The sequence below is a fragment of the Meriones unguiculatus genome, chromosome 4 (genome assembly GCF_030254825.1).
Source record: "Meriones unguiculatus strain TT.TT164.6M chromosome 4, Bangor_MerUng_6.1, whole genome shotgun sequence".
Classification (NCBI taxonomy): Eukaryota; Metazoa; Chordata; class Mammalia; order Rodentia; family Muridae; genus Meriones; species Meriones unguiculatus.
In genome coordinates this window covers 6322452-6337926 of record NC_083352.1, presented here as the reverse complement: position 1 = coordinate 6337926, position 15475 = coordinate 6322452, and the positions used below count along the sequence as shown (strand labels likewise).

The following is a 15475-nucleotide window of genomic DNA, read 5'->3' as shown; positions in this document are numbered from 1 at the left end:
TCTGCCCCAGGAGTAGAAATATGCAATTCCTTTTCCCCTCCTCACATATTCCTTTTGTTGGGTAAGTAATTCTTCTGAAGACCCCTGAGGAAGTGCTGTGACAGGAAGTGCAGCGGGCTGGCCATCTCCCCTTTGAGACTAGCTTGACATTTTGCACAGGACAGGGAATGTGAGAAGGAATCTGAAAGATAAGCTGTTTGGGCTCCGCATAGCTCCACATGCCCCTATTTGGAGGGGTAGGAAACTAATAAAAATTGCTCCAGTGGGGGTGTTAAACATCCATGGCCACAGCAGCAAGGGGACATGAGCGACGGAAGGATGCATCCTGTGTGCTCCTTCCAGGCAAGACTGAGAGCACACGCGCCATGGTTAGCAATTCTTCAGGGCATACTGTCCATCTACACAGGAGCACGGCAGCCAACACGCACTCTGCCTCACTCACAAGGAGTATTTTGTCACTGGTCTGTCACTGGGAGTCTGCTGTGATGTTAAGAAGGGCTTCTTGATGTCCTCAGTCCAGGGATAACCTGGAAGAGCCTTCATTTCACTGAAGGTCATTGGCCTCCATCCCTCCCCTGCCTTCTTTGGCAGAAACACTGTGCATTGTGAAGTCATTCAGTATTTTCAATCAATGCCATTAAGGCTCTTCTTTCTGGAAACCTTAATGGGAGTGTGAGGGAAAGCTTTACAAATGCAAGTAGCTTTAACTTGTCCTAAGACTTGCAGAGATAAAGAACATAAAAGGTATTTGTTCTGGGGATTATGTTGAGGGGCCTTCTGCATTCCTTGAATATTGTGCCCTCTGTGTCTGTTTCATGTTGTCTCTGCTGTTGAAGCCTGGGTATGTCTAATGGGGGGCTGGGAGGAGGGGAATGGTTACACTTTTGTTTTTAACACCAAATACCTGGCAGGAAGCAATTTAAAGAGAGAAAGGGTTTATCTGGCTCACATTTGGAAGGGACCGTCCCACCACAGAGAAGTCATGGCAGCAGGTGGCCCCGTGGTGACCTTGGTGTGCAGGGACTCTTCACATTTTGGTAGAACAGGAAACAGAAAGAAGTGGCGCTGAGGTATCAGGTCTCACGGTCACCTCCAAATGACCGGCTCCCTTCATTACGACCTTGACTCTATCGAAACAGCATCCCAACACCCGGGTACTGGAAGCACGTGCCACTCCTGCTTCCATGGGGACAGGTCATCATGAGCTTGTTTCCGGCTACATGGTGTTCTTCTGGTGGGGAGTGACAAACAGGGCTTTCTGAAGTGGTGTGGTTTTCATTCAACACCCCCCTTTCCCCCCCACCCCAGTTTTGAAAATGTAACTGTTTTTGGCTGAGAACCCTCTGTGCTGCTTTGCTATCTCTCTGGGTTGTCCACTCTCTTGTCTGTGCATGGACAGCTTCTGTGGGAGAGACCAAGTCTCATGTGGTCTGTCCTCTGAGGTTATGCGGCCACATTCCAGGGCCCCGAGTGGGCAGTGTTCCTGACCCACTTCCTCCTGCCTGCATCTCATGGGAAGAAAGAACAGGACTTAACTAATCTAATTGACCCTAGGAGGGGAAGGGACTGCGATTCACAGAATGTTCCAGTTCCTCCCGGTCTAGAATTTGGAGCAGATGGGCTTGGAGCTGGTGGCTGTGGCCCAATGAGCTCCAGACATGGAGGAAGAATGAGCAGGCCTTGTAAAGTGCCTCAGATCCAGAGCCAAGGGGTACCACTGGGCTCACAAATCCTTCATGAATCACAGATGCATACATCTTTCCGTCTTGCTGAGGGGCCTCAGGAAGTCATGAGGTTTGATGTAACCCTTAATATGTGAGGTCCCCAGTCACCTCCAACCCATGTCAGTCAGTCATGGGCCCCTTTCACGGGCAGGTTACCATGCACATGCACAGGTAGGACTGTGTGAATAGCCGGGTGTGGTGGCGGGTGTCATCAGTCCCAGCACTCTGGAAGGCAGTGGGAGCTCTGTGAGCCCAGTCTGCTCTGCAGAGTGAGTCCAGGACAGCCAAAGCTACAACAGAGGAACCCTGTGTCAGGGTGAAAGCCAGCAAGGATCACTTCATAAAAATGGAGATCATTAAGGACCAGAGTAGTGACATTTCAAACTAAATCCTATTTAACAAAGCACTCAAACAGGAGCTTATGGCTCCTGGACTTATGGCTGTTTTTCTAAACTTGGTGTTTGTTTTCAATCACGTCGTTACATAAGATGCAAGGATACCGAGATTATGGTGGTCTCCAACCCTTCTCTTTGTGGGTCTGGTGGTGTTTTGCCTGTAATCCCAGCACCAAGAAGGTTGAGGCTGAGTGTTTAGGGTTTTAGGCCAGTCTGCTGGTTTATACAGTGAGACCCTGTCTCAACCTTCCACCTTCAAACCTTCTCTTTTCCTTCCTTCCTCCTTCCTTCCTTCCTTCCTTCCTTCCTTCCTTCCTTCCTTCCTTCCTTCCTTCCTTCTTTCTTTCCTTCCTTCCCTTCTGAGGAGTAGATCATAACTTGATGTTATTAGAAGGCTCAGCTATTCCGGGTTGCTTTGTGGGGACCAGCATTTCGTGATTAGATTTCCTGTATGCCTAAAAAAGGTAAAGATTTCCTATGTGAATACAGATGTGTGTGCTGACTCTGGGACTAGACATTTTTGTATCTAGGCTGTGGGAGGAGGAGCACTCTCTCTCTTTGGTTTTAGTTCACTCTAGATTTGGTCAAGAGTTTAAGACCTGAACTAGGTCCCAGCCAAGAGCCTACTAGTTAACCACACCTCAGGCCTTCTGTTATTCTTGGCCTTTACCATCTCTGCCCTAGGTGGGGATTGGGCTGTCCCCTGTGCTTATGAAATCCACTGGTGGATTTAGAAACAACTTTGGGAACTTGATTAGAAGAGCTCCTTCAGAGTGTATAGAGTTGAGCTTCCCAGGAGGCAGCAGCATTTCAGACAGACCTCACCACAGAGCTGCCTTTAGCTTCTCTTCAGATGTGACATTTCAAAAGAACTGCCATTGGCTTTCACAGAGAAAGTCTGGTAACCTCGGGCTACTGTTGAGTCTCTGCTAAATGTGGTGACCAGGAGCCAGTTCGTACACAGACCTGCAGGTCATGGACTCTCTTGCCTGGTTAGTTTCTCTGGGTGAAACTGATGGGGAAGGGAGAGCCTGAGCATGATTTAGCATGTAGGGTGAACTGCTCTTGCTTCAAAGCAGAAGGTGTGGGGAGTGGCAGATGGCAGTGAGGAGGACAGCTGGCCACTCTTGGGGGACTTGGAATTGACGCTATCCTTGTGTCGATGATCCTGAAGCCGAGACAGACTTAACAATGGGTGGTGCACAACTGGTCAATTAAGCAGTGGCATCCTTCCTCAGTGTGGGCTTTCCTACCTAGGTGATACAACATCCTCAAACAGCTCCACACCAAGCTTGGGTTGTGGCTAAAGACTCAGGGTATCTCCTGCCACCCTAAATCAGTATGTCATGGGATCCAGGTGGTCAGAGGTGAGGACAGTTGAGTCTGCCTCAGCTTGCTGAAGCCCCTTAGTGGTTTCTTCTGCGTGCTGTGAATGGCCCTCCTTCATTCAGCTCAGCCCCTGGTGGTGGCTGAAACACACGTGCAGGAGCCGGCAGAGCACAGGGAGTGTTGGAAGTGGCAGGAAGGCTGAGAGAGCACGGGCTGTAACTGGAATGTGAGTCAGAGAGGGGAACAGATCCTGACTGCTGGGCTTCACTTGGAAAGCTGTCAAGTGTCCCCATCTCCAAAATATAAAATTAAGAACAGTTCACCGTCTTGGAGGCACTTGTTCAAAGCTTTAACTCATAAAGTAAGTGTCTCCAGATGCGGTTGTTTTGGGCAGAGGATCTCCATGGTGATGCAGCCTCAAGGATGCTGTTAAAAACATAGGCTTCTCATGAGCCAGGGACTATTAATAGCATACTTTTATTTTGAAGAAAATGTTACCACCTGAAACAGACTATGGGTCTAAATGTGGGAACTTCTAATAAAGCTTGCTTAATGGTCCACTCTGTATCCTCCCTACCCTTTTTGATACCATATCACAGTCTGTAATGGTTTAAAACTTGGGTTCTGCCAAAAAGGGCTTTGTGAATTGCGTGTATGTCCCATTCTGTGTTTGTCTTCTGTGCCGGCCACTTTATATGCTAGAAGCTGGGTTGGGCTCTGATTTCAGTCTTGTCTTAGCATGTTATGCTAAACATCTCCATCTTGTAGCCATACCTGTGGGACAAGGCTGCTCTTTAGATAGGACGGTTGCTGGATTCTCACTGAGCATCTGAACAGGTTCCTCTCCAGCTCGTGTTGATGTACTTTAGCAGGCAACAACAAATGTGTTTTGTCATGGGGTATTCTTTAAACGAGTGGCCAAGCTTTCATTGAATTTAAACACTCTGAGATCAGCTCATTCACTTGCTCCTTCTCTAATCTTCGCGTAGTTCTAAGTCCCCAGAGTCCACCCCAGGGGGCCCTTGTCTTCTCATGGTCTCCCGGTGTGAGCTCTTAAATCAAAGCCGGGCCTTTTCTTTGCCTGGCAACCCTGTTCACACAATCCCTAGGTGAGTCCATTTCTAATAGACAAAGGACAGCTGGTCTTGTGACATGCCTCACTGAGTCCCAGGCTGTGACCCCTGGAACCCAAGGATTTTTCTAGGAAGTGTGTGGCTCATCATTGTTACCTCCAGGTTCTGGTACTGCTGGGTCTTTTGAGCGGTGATCAGTAGGAATTTGTCTCATGACTGGGTGAAGATGCTGATGTCATAATTCAAACCTTTTAAAAAATTACATTCATTTATTTTTCATGGGTGAAGGTGTGTAATGTGCCACAGCACACATGTGGCAGTCAGAGAACAACTTGCCACAGCTCCCCTTTCATGATGTGGGTCCTGGGGATGGGACACGGGCAGGCAGGCTTGGTGGCAAGCGCTTTTCTCCGCTCACCCATCTCATTGGTTCTCAGTTCAAATCTTGACTGGACCCTGAACGTGATGCCCTGTCTAAACTTGCTTTCTTTCTTTCAGGGTGACTGTGGTGGCTCTGGCTGTGGAAAATGTGACTGTCATGGCGTGAAGGGACAAAAGGTGAGTGGACACATGTCACGATCCTTTCTGAATGCTGCTCCTTCCTCTGAATCATGAGTCTAACCCTGTAAACAGCAGCTCAGGGTCAGCTTCCTTCCTGCTTTAACAATTTCCCCAGACCAGCGCAAGAGAAGTAAAATGTTTAACAGTGTCCTGAGCAATGTTATCACAGGAACAGGCATTCTCCAGGGACTGGTGCAATCAGTGACAGTGAGCGCGGGGAGCTGGCCAGTCTCTGTTGACTGCAGAGGAGCAGGCGTGCAGGCACAGTGTATTTTGACTCAATGGTGCTTTTGGAATTGATGGATAAAGACTAAATTCAGCATATTTTTGGGAAAAAAACTTTCTATATGCTTTAAAGGCTTTTTATTCAAATTAATATTTTTAAAACAAATTTTCACCTATTGATATTTGTCTAGATTCATTTATAAAAATGAGGAGTACTTATTTTCCCAAATGTAAAATGCTAATTATCTGTACAAGCTCTCTACCCTCTTATTTAAGAATCATGGATCTAGGAAAAGGTATTTTTCTTGCTCTTTGTAGGCCAAACTCTCTATTTTTTAAAATGTAATTTTATTTATATGTTATTTGACAATTTCAAGCATATAATGTAGCTTGATTATAAACATTCCTTTCCCATCATCCCTCAGACCACACTATGGGTGTCTGGAATTTGAAGTCATGGGTCCCAAGTGACACAGAAATGTCTTCAGTTCCCAAGCCCCCTCCCCTTTTTGATATTTGATATTCTAAAATGTCCACATATTAAGTTCCTTTGGGTTTCTTGTTCTTAAAAGTGGGATGGGAGTAGTACGTAGCACAGAGAGAGTTATACCTAAGTGGGAGAGAATGTCAAAGTAAGAGAAAGGCTGTGATCAGTCCCTGAGGCATGCTTCCGGACGTCCCTGAGGAGCCCTGGACAGTGCTCTAGCATACAGTCCCTCCGTGGAGACTGGACCATCTGGGGCTGATTGCCACATTGCTCTGTGCTCTGTCAGGCTCTCCCTGGAGATGGGTTAGTTGACTTCGTCTTCTGTTCTTGAGGGGTTGCAGGTAGCTCTGAACCCTGTCGACAGGCAATCAGCACAGCACAGTGCCAAATCACATGTCACTTGACTCTCACTGACTTTCAGCCTCACCCTGAAGTTGTTTATCTGCCCCTTCCTGCCCACTGCCTTGAAGACCCCTCTGTACTCAAATTAGTTCACTGATTTGGCCTTGTATGCAAAGGCCTTTCGTCCTCTGGATGATAGTGCGGGGATGCTCTCTTACAGGGCTAGCATGCTTGATTAGGCCTGTATGTTCTTGCTTGATAAGGAGTCCCTCTGCTACCCCTTGGGGTGGTAAAGGCAGCCGGGCCTCTGGAATCTGCTTCAGGCATGAATGTAAGCATTTATGCATTGCTGGAACAGGGCTTGCTTAAGAAGTCTTTCTAAGCACTTGACCGTGGCAATCCTTATTTATATAAAAGTACCACTGGTCTGGAGCATGATGGGACAGCTTCCTGGGCAAAGCAGCATCAGGGCTACCCCGTGTTCCTGCAACAGACCTGTTTGGGTATAGGTTACAGTCTGGTGTCCACTCATGTGTGGAAAGACATGTTAATTTATGCTCATTAATCACCGGAGACTGCCCTTGGCCAGTTGCTGAACTATTATAGAAACGCTATAGAACACTATTATATCTTTCTGCCTTGGTGATTCATTCGAGGGGCCTTCCCCAGTCCTGGTGCACAGAGAGTCTTAATTAGGCCGTGTGGGTATCTCGTATCTTCACAGGATGCTTTAACCCATCGGTTATGCAGACCCTTGCCAAAGATGTGGGAGGAAACACATTTCCCTGTCGCTACTCATTACACTGCCTGTGATTCATGAGCCCTCTCCGCACGCGTGGTCTCTGTACCACAGAGATAGCGTCACCCATACAACGCTGCCTCACATGCAAGCCCTGTCTACAAGGGTGGAGAGAGGGCCAGTCTGGGATCGAGTCTTCCGGCTCTAGCTTTGAAGTCTGCAGGGCGTTTGGTGTTGAGCATGCACAGGAGAGCTGCCTGTGCTGGGCTGGCCACTGGCTGTGCTTGACCAGCTGCTGAGCTGTTTCACATGGTGATCCTGCCTAGCTTAACTGGCATCTTCACACAGACCACAGCTGTTGCTCACAGACACTAGAGTCAGGCTTAGGCGTGTCAGAGTGGAAAAGGAAAAGAGGGAGCTGGGTCTTCCACGTCTGGTCCAGCTCACACATGGTGATGAACACTTTTTATGTGTTACAGTGACACTTACCTTACCGTGGAAGAAAACAGCTAGTGCGGATTCTTGACTTAGTCACTACATTTTGAGTGTTGTTTTTTTTTGGGGGGGGGGTTGTGTGCATTGAGGAATGTCCTGCAGTTTTCCTGGTCTCTGCACACTCTCTGTTGTGATGTGTAAATGCCTCTGGATACAGCGAAGTATGTCTTGGGGGTATAGGATAGTACTGGATTAACTCACTCTTTTGGCTTTTTCAAGACAGGGTTTCTCTGTGTAGCCATGGGTGACCTGGACTCGCTTTGTAGACCAGGATGGCCTCAAACTCACAGTGATCTGCCCACCTCTGTCTCCCTGAGTGGATTAATCCACTCACTCTTAACAGCTGCTGGTGGGAGCCCTGGCTGGTTTCATTCATAATGGCAGGTCCTGTTTCCAGAGAGTCAGACCACAGGGACCCAGACAGGTGGGCACTATGCTGTAGGCCTTCCCCCAAGAGACAGGTTGTGGGGACCCTGCCCAGAGCAATAGCATTCAGTCTATCTTAGGGAAAGCTGCTCTCCTACATCAAAGCAATCAGATTAGGGTGTGTCAAGAGATGCAGAGCTGTGCCTCCTCCCACTCAGCAAGAATTCCTGTAGTAAATGCTGGCAGAGAGGTGGCCCTGAAGGAAATCCATGGCTCTTGGTTAAAAACCAGTGACCCCTCATTGCTTACTGGGCATGCCACCTTCTTAGCTCCTGCTGGTAGAAAATGTGGCCTTATCAAATATGCAGTTGAGACCCAAGTCTAAGACCATGGCCATCACCTTCTTCCACCCATGTGTCTCTAAACATCCTGTAGGCTCCTTGGAGCTCCAGCGGGCTTGCCTGTCTGTCTTTGGTGGGCTTGTGTTTGGTGGCGCCTTTTCTGATTGCTCAGAGCATAGGGTTATAGCCTGTGTCAAAGACATGTCAAGTAGGAGCGAAGCCCTATCCAAGGAACGCTGACTCTAATCACAGCTGATCCTAAGAAGAGAGATGGAATTTTCCAGCCTCTCAAATCTAAGTGCTGTTTTACACCCCCCATCTCTCATCCCTGCAGGGCGAGCGGCTGCCATGCCTCCCGTCTCAGGACCGGAAATTCTCTGATTCCGAGAGTGTCATGGCTTGCATTCTAGTCATTTTTTGGCTATGCTGTGATGATCACTAAAAATGCCTTAGGCCATAACATCACTTATAAGATACAGGACTTTGCCCCTGAGCCTCACAAACACAGGCTGCTTTCTGAGTCATCGTTAGGCCTGAGGTGACATTCTCTCCTTGGTCGAGGACTGTCCTTTATTGATACTTGGGGGGAACCCAGTAATCTTCCATTTACAAATGCGTTCATTTTGTTGATTTTTTTGAAAAATAGGAAACACTTTGGTCATGATCTTATTGTGAAGCAGAGATGTGCAGGCACAGCATGCTTATGTATTCCGCTTTGCATGTGGGTTAGTGGCTGTCGTGCTAGTCCCTGTTATTCTCTGTGTCTGCACATAATCCAATAAACCGAGCCCCTGAAGGATGACAGAGGACAAGCTTATGTTTTTATGTGTAGTAGAATATTGTAAATTTCTCCCCCATAAATTAAGCTCCATCAAGTTGTTTTAAATGTCAACTGGTAGCCTATTTCTTCCCGGGAAATACATTCTTTTCTGTAGCCCGTGAAAGCGTTCTTATGAAGAGTGAAACTCTTGAAACTTGAAACTTCCAAGCAGTTACCTGACTTGAGTAAACAGCAGGTTATTCGTAGGGATAAGTGAATTTATTAAATACTTTCTCTGGGAAGATACTTCATTGAATTTTGATTAGTAGAATCTAGTGTGTTTAAAAAGAAAATCCCTCGGGAGCTGGAGAGATGGCTCAGCAGTTAAGAGCACTGGCTGTTCTTCCAGAGGACCTGGGTTCAATTCCCAGCACCCAAGTGGCAGCTCACAACTGTCTGTAATTCGTATCTAGGGCGTCTGACACCTTCATGTGGACATGAATGCAGGCAAAACCACTAATGCACATAAAATAAAAAAATAAATAAAAAAGAAAATTTCTTTTTTCATTTTCAATGTATGAAATGTAGAAATTCAAACTGCACAAAAGAAGTTCTGCTGCTCCCTGTAAAATATTAAAAGACTATTACTAGGCCAAAGGTTAGTTAGTGCCCTGAGTGTCTCTGAGGTTGTCCCTAGCATTTTTGAGCCTGGTGGGACATCTTTTTGTTTGTCAGAAATCTGAACAGCCTGGAGAGGCAGGGACATTCTGTTCAGAGCTTCCCTGTCAGAGTGCCTTTAGCATGTCCCTACATGTCCTTTGGTTTGGGAAGACTCTGAGGACAGAGTTTGGGAAACAGGAGTAAAACAAACGTATTTGCTGCAGGTGGCTCGGAATCCTTTGCTGTCAGTTATCCCCAAGGCACCTTCTGGGTGTTCTGCGGCACGTGGCGGCAGGAGACACGGGCCGTGACACACTTGGCACAGGAGGCAGGTGCTTTTGTTTGTCGGTTTTGAGTCAATGTGGCTTCCTCTGTCTCACAAGGAGGGGCTTGTGAGACAAGTCTTTCAGGCCATTTGCCCAGACCAGCATGTACCCAGAGCTAGTGTGAAACCCAAACTTCTGCTTAGGAAGTATGGAGTAGGGTGCATGCCTGACATGGCCACAGTGCCAACATTTTCAGAATTGTGATAAACATGAGGACCCTCTCCCACTGGCTCAACTCATGGCAGGGTCACAGCTGAACCCCGCCATTCGGACAGAGAGCAAGACCAGGTGACCAGCTGGCAGGACCGAAACTGAGAGGTGTCAATCTCTGCGGAGCTGTGGTAGTTTTTGCTGGAGGAAGTGTGAGCTGGGTACACTTGGGAGGCCTTTCTGGAGGCATCCGTCACCCACTTCTAGCTCACCTGGGGTTTTTGTCACCCATTTCCAAAATCACTATTATCCTGTCACTTCCAGGAGAAGCCAATTCCTGTAGCCAGTGTCCCAGCTTTCCCAAACGCTCACTGTTCTGCAGCTGACCTCTTTTCCCATAGTGAATCTTCTTCCAGGCGCTGCCAGGTTCCCCTCATCCTTTGCCAGCTCCCCTTAGCCAGGTATCACTGTAGGGTGTCTGTGTGACATGCTGCTGCATTTCTGAGAATGCAGGGCTCCAGGGCTCCATGCTGTCTGGTTCCAGCACCCTGGGCCATGCATGTTTGTCTGTAGGCCCTGGGGATGTTTTCTTCCCGTTTGGTGGGTGATACGGGCCAGCGTACACTCGTCCTTTTCCATGTGTGGCTGTTGTCTTGTCATGCCAAGATTTTTTCCAGATGTCCCGATTTCCTATTTCCTCACACTGTGCATGAATCATCCTCTGGCTCCCGATCGTGAGAATCGGCGTGGATTCTCACAGCCACCTACTTTTGTCTTTTTTGGATAGAATTTTAGAAGGCTTTTATAAAAATTGCCACAGGGAAGCCACTAAAAGGGATTTGTGCCCACATGGTCATGTTTCCGTCTGCACACTGTGTCCTGTTATGTCTCTTTGGTGGCTCAGTACTCTTTAAGGGACCCAGAGCCGCTTCTGCCACTGTTCATGCTCATCTGCCTAGATCTCAGCATTAGCTCCACGTTCCCACCCTGGCTGCGTGCTTCCTCGGCTGTTAGGCTCTGGGGTGACTCTTCACTCACAGCTGTTTGGAATGAACCTCCTGTAGCGCAGCTCGGAGCATAGTAAGTGGGTTTGGTTCCCATGTTCAGAAACAGCAGCAGGGAATTTCGTGCCATGAAATTAGGTCCAGAGGTTGGCCCGTGATGCTGGCTGAGAAGTCCATGGCCCTGAAAGTGGCATATAGTCCTAGATCTGAAATGTTCAGCTTCAACTGGAAGTGGGTTTTTCCAGAGGCCAAGGAGCTCAGCCAATCCAAAGGAGTGTTTTAACAGCCTGGCATTTCACATGAGGCTGCACCGCATCATGTCAGCAGCCCTTGTCTTGGCTACACACGGCCAACATTACAATATTTTCTTTTTGTATTGGCGAGCCCAACACAACACCTGCCAGCAGGTTAAGAGCTTTTGAAATGGACAAAATCAAAATGGGGCTTGCATGTTTTAATTGAAGATCAAAGACTTCCCATAAGCCCCGACACGTGAAAACGGCCCCTGGATTTCCCTGTTGTTGCTGGTTGCTGTCAGGAGTTCACAACATATAATTCCAGGCAGTAGTCAGTCTAGTCCTGGCCCTGGAGAGGGCGTGGGGAGCTACATCCTCAGAATGACATTGCCAGAGCCCTGGGTCCCTGTGAAGTGGTTGGAGCACAGAGGGCCATTAGACAAAGGGAGAATTAGTCAGAGTTAATGAGCATACCATACGACGCTGGGGGAGTGGCCTCTCTTGTTGTATTTTTACCATTTGGCAAACCCATTATGATCTCAAAGATACACCTCAACTCCATGTCTGCATATAGTTCAGCACAGCTCCTGCCGATTATACAACTTTATAATGCTAATATGCAGCAGTTCTCAGCCTGTCCAAGCTGTGACCCTGTAATGCAGTTGCTCATGTTGTGCTGACCCCCAACAATAAAATTATTTTGTTGCTGTTTCATAGCTGTAGTTCTGCTACTGTTGTGAATCATAATGCAAAATATGTGATATGTGATCCCTGTGGAAGTCGTTCAACCCCGAAAGAAGTCAGGGTGCACAGGTTGAGAGCCACTGGTATGACGCTTCTTTGGCTTCACATGCAATGAACTCAATTTCTTTCCACGAGGTTCTCGTGAGAGAAGGTGGCAGTGTTTTGGTGCTGATGTCTAAAGCACTGCTCAGAAGCCTTCACTGAAGCATCAAGCTGCTCGGTAGGGTTAGTCCCCTCTTAGCCCTGCTCATGGACTCATCTGCTAGTACGGGAAGGATACCTTCAGGAGTGGCTACTAGCTGGAAATGTCCCACCTATTTCCTGGGCTCACGAAGGTTTGTCCAGTGTCCTGCTGAAACATGTCACACCTAGAAGTCAGCTCATGGCTCTGGGTGAGAGGTTTATGGCTCTTGAAGTGACGTGAATTCCAGGATTACCTGCCTGCAGCATGGGCTTGGAAGTGGTTTCCTCTGGAAGATTGACAAAGGAATTACATGGCCACAGGAAACCCCGAGGTTTCTGAGCACTCCAGCCCTCACTCCCTCTCCCCTCTGTGGGCTCTCTGTGATCCCAAGGCATTGGAAACCTTTGGCAGTGGTTACTCAGGCAGGTAGCCCTAACCATACAGCCACAGTGGAAAGAGCCACAGCGCGGCAATGGTACACAAGTGCTCTAAACTGGGCATGACACTTGGCTCTGAGGAGGCAGCAGCCACAGTCTCACTGCAAAACTGACAGGACAGGCGCTATGGTAGCAAGCTATGGTGCATGTACCAATGCACCCCTAACACAGCAGCGTGCTCAGCGTAAAACTGAGTGGCGTCTGAACCTCACTTCCCCATGGCACTCCAAGTGTGCCCTCAGCATAGAAGGGCACATCTTCAGTGTGGGTGCTTGTGTGGAGGCAGGAGTGTCTTGTCCCACTGTGCTGTGGCACCCCCATCTAATCAGACATTTGTTTTTATGGGTCAAAAGAAGATCCGTAGAGTGTTCTTTTCCAGAATGCTGGGGTATTTTCTCCAGATCCATTCCTGCTGCCTGTAAGAGCCTAATCAACAGTGATCATGATTCATCCCTGTGGGTGATGTGGGCGGTGCTCCCCTGTCTCCTGCTGATAAGGGTTTGGAACCCCAGGGGCTTGGTCTCTTGCTCAGAAATCCTTGGTGGAGAGGTCCACACTGTCCATTCCCAGACCACACACAGGGCTGGGAACAGATTGGTTCAGGCTGTGTTTCCCTAGTCTGGAGGAAGTCCTCCTGGCCTCACCATCCTGCCTTAGACTAGGGACACAGACTTCTTCCAGAGACAAAGAGGAGTAGTTAACTGAGCATCTTATCTGCCAGGGCAGAAGCCATGTTCAGCTGAGGGGACTTCTAGCCAAGCTAACCACAACATTCTAGCCTCTGCTTGAGGTTAAAGTGATATTTTTCAGTTGCTTGTCTCTTATTAAGGAGCAACATACTTGGGGGCCTGGTGATTCCAAGGCTTGATGCTGTCAGCTGAGGCCTGGGATGATAGTGATCTGAGGAGAATTTTACAGGCTTGGTTCCTGGGCCCCAGACCATCTCTTTACCTTTTTTTTTTTTTTTTTTTTTTTTAATAAAATTCTCTCTTGTTCCTCCCGGAGTTACTGGTCCGTTTCCAGTGTTCTCTCCCTCCTTTGCCTACTCACAGCACAGGTTCATCTGGTCTACTTCCCAGTGTTCCAGGGTCCCTTCCTCGTTCTTGACCTGTGGGTGAGGGTAGAAGAATGGGGGTGAACACCAACTGGGTGAGGGCGCCAGAGCTGTGGCCAGCAGTACGAGTCAGTTCTGGGATGTGAATATCAGAAAGGGGGATCAGGGACCCTGACATCTTCGTGATATCGGGGTCATTTTCCTTGTCTCAGTCTGTTGAGGATGTTGTTGTAACTTAGTGACTTGCAGAGTTGTGGAGGCAGGAAGTCTGAGATCCTTCTCTGATAATGGCCCACTTCCTCACAGACAGGTGTTCCTCCGGTGTGTCCTCAGGGTGGGAGTGAGCTTCCCAGGTTCTGAGCGTGTCGATTCCCCCCCTCCCAGACGCCATCTCCTCCCAAAGTCCTCCCCCTTCCTCACACCTGGGGACTAGAACTCAACACCTGAATCCTGCAATCCCGGTCAAGGTCTTCCTGGGGTGGAGGATGTGTCCATCCTCCCCGCACCTGCACCCCCAGGTGGTCAGGGCAGGACAGCTGTTCACACAGCTGTTGTGTGGGCCTCCCCACCTAGTGCCTGTCCTGGTGACTCTCACAGGAAAGACATCTGACCCCTAAGGTCGCCCCTGTCTGGCGTGGTGTTTTCCGGCGCTGTCACAGAAGGCTTCGTTCGGCACAGGCCTCTCCAGTCTCTTATCATCAAGAACTGGAATGTGGTGGCTTGCAGGAGTCTGAGCTGATGGGAAGCTGACAGAGGTCAGCCATGTTGGTGACTTCATGAGAAGACATTTCTTCAGGGTCAGATGCTTTCCCAGTGATGTGTTCTGGGACAAGGGCCCTGTGATTCAGCAGTCGTTAGCACCGTGCCTCCATCACTTGTTTCTTTTGCAAGCTCTGAAGAGAAATGTCCCAAGCTACTGGTGCCATCTGGGTTTCTTCTCTTCAGTCCAAGTGATGCCTGGCAGGAGCGACGTCCGTCCTGTCTTCTACTTCCTAATCTATTTAGCTCTCCATTTTTTTTTTTTTAATCTCCTGAGTATTTTATCTTTGGACATGGGAAGTGACTGCTAAAATTCAAAGGAACTGTTTCAATCTAGCCTGACTTCCTCCAAAGACTTTTCTAATTGTTGCCTCACATCTAGAGGCAGTTTGCCAGATGTTTCTCTGATTTTACTGTTAGATAAGGGCCTGAATTGAAGAGAAGAGGGTGGGTTCTAGCTCATGAGCACGGGAGTGGGCACGGGCGCTTCCCTTTCCATGGCAGCCATGAAGGCATGGGTTCTCAGCCCAGTGTGTAGCTTTCATTCGTTTACCCCAGCCTGGGATGGTGCATGAATGAACATTCTCTAGGGCACATTTCTCTCAATGTCCCAGACAGAGAAAGTGTAGGGAAAGATAGAAAGATAGATACAGACAGAGAAAGAGATAGAGATAGAGATAGGGATAGGGATAGAGATAGAGATAGAGATAGGGATAGAGAGAGAGATAGAGAGATAGAGAGACAGCTAGACAGGTTCTAGAGCTCTAGACAGCTTCTGTTTCAGAGCTTACGACGCATGTCCTGTGTTGCTCCAAGCAGCATGCTCCCGGTTACAGGTTAAGTCTGTCTGTCTAAGGATATTTGTTTGCGCAGTGACAGATGAGCACAAGCACAGGACACTTTGTCCTCTGTCCAGCATTTTACTCCTGAAGTTATCACAGTGAGGCACCTGTTGATCGCATAATTTACACAGTAGCCATTCAAGAACAGGGCGGCGAGCTTGTCATTTCCTGCTGTTGCCGTGGGGTCTCTGCAGACCGTGGAGGCTGGACAGGCCTCTGTTGGTTTGAAATTCCATGTGTGA

General features: G+C 48.4%; 1 protein-coding gene across 1 annotated transcript in view; it reads left to right on the top strand.

The window, feature by feature from the left end:
- The window catches only part of Col4a1 (collagen type IV alpha 1 chain), a 110913-nt gene that overhangs the window by 39923 nt on the left and 55515 nt on the right, over nucleotides 1-15475 (top strand). The window contains exon 2 of the mRNA XM_021637533.2: nucleotides 5020-5079. Within this exon, the coding sequence (XP_021493208.1) occupies nucleotides 5020-5079 (60 nt within the window). The remainder of the gene's footprint in view (nucleotides 1-5019; nucleotides 5080-15475) is intronic.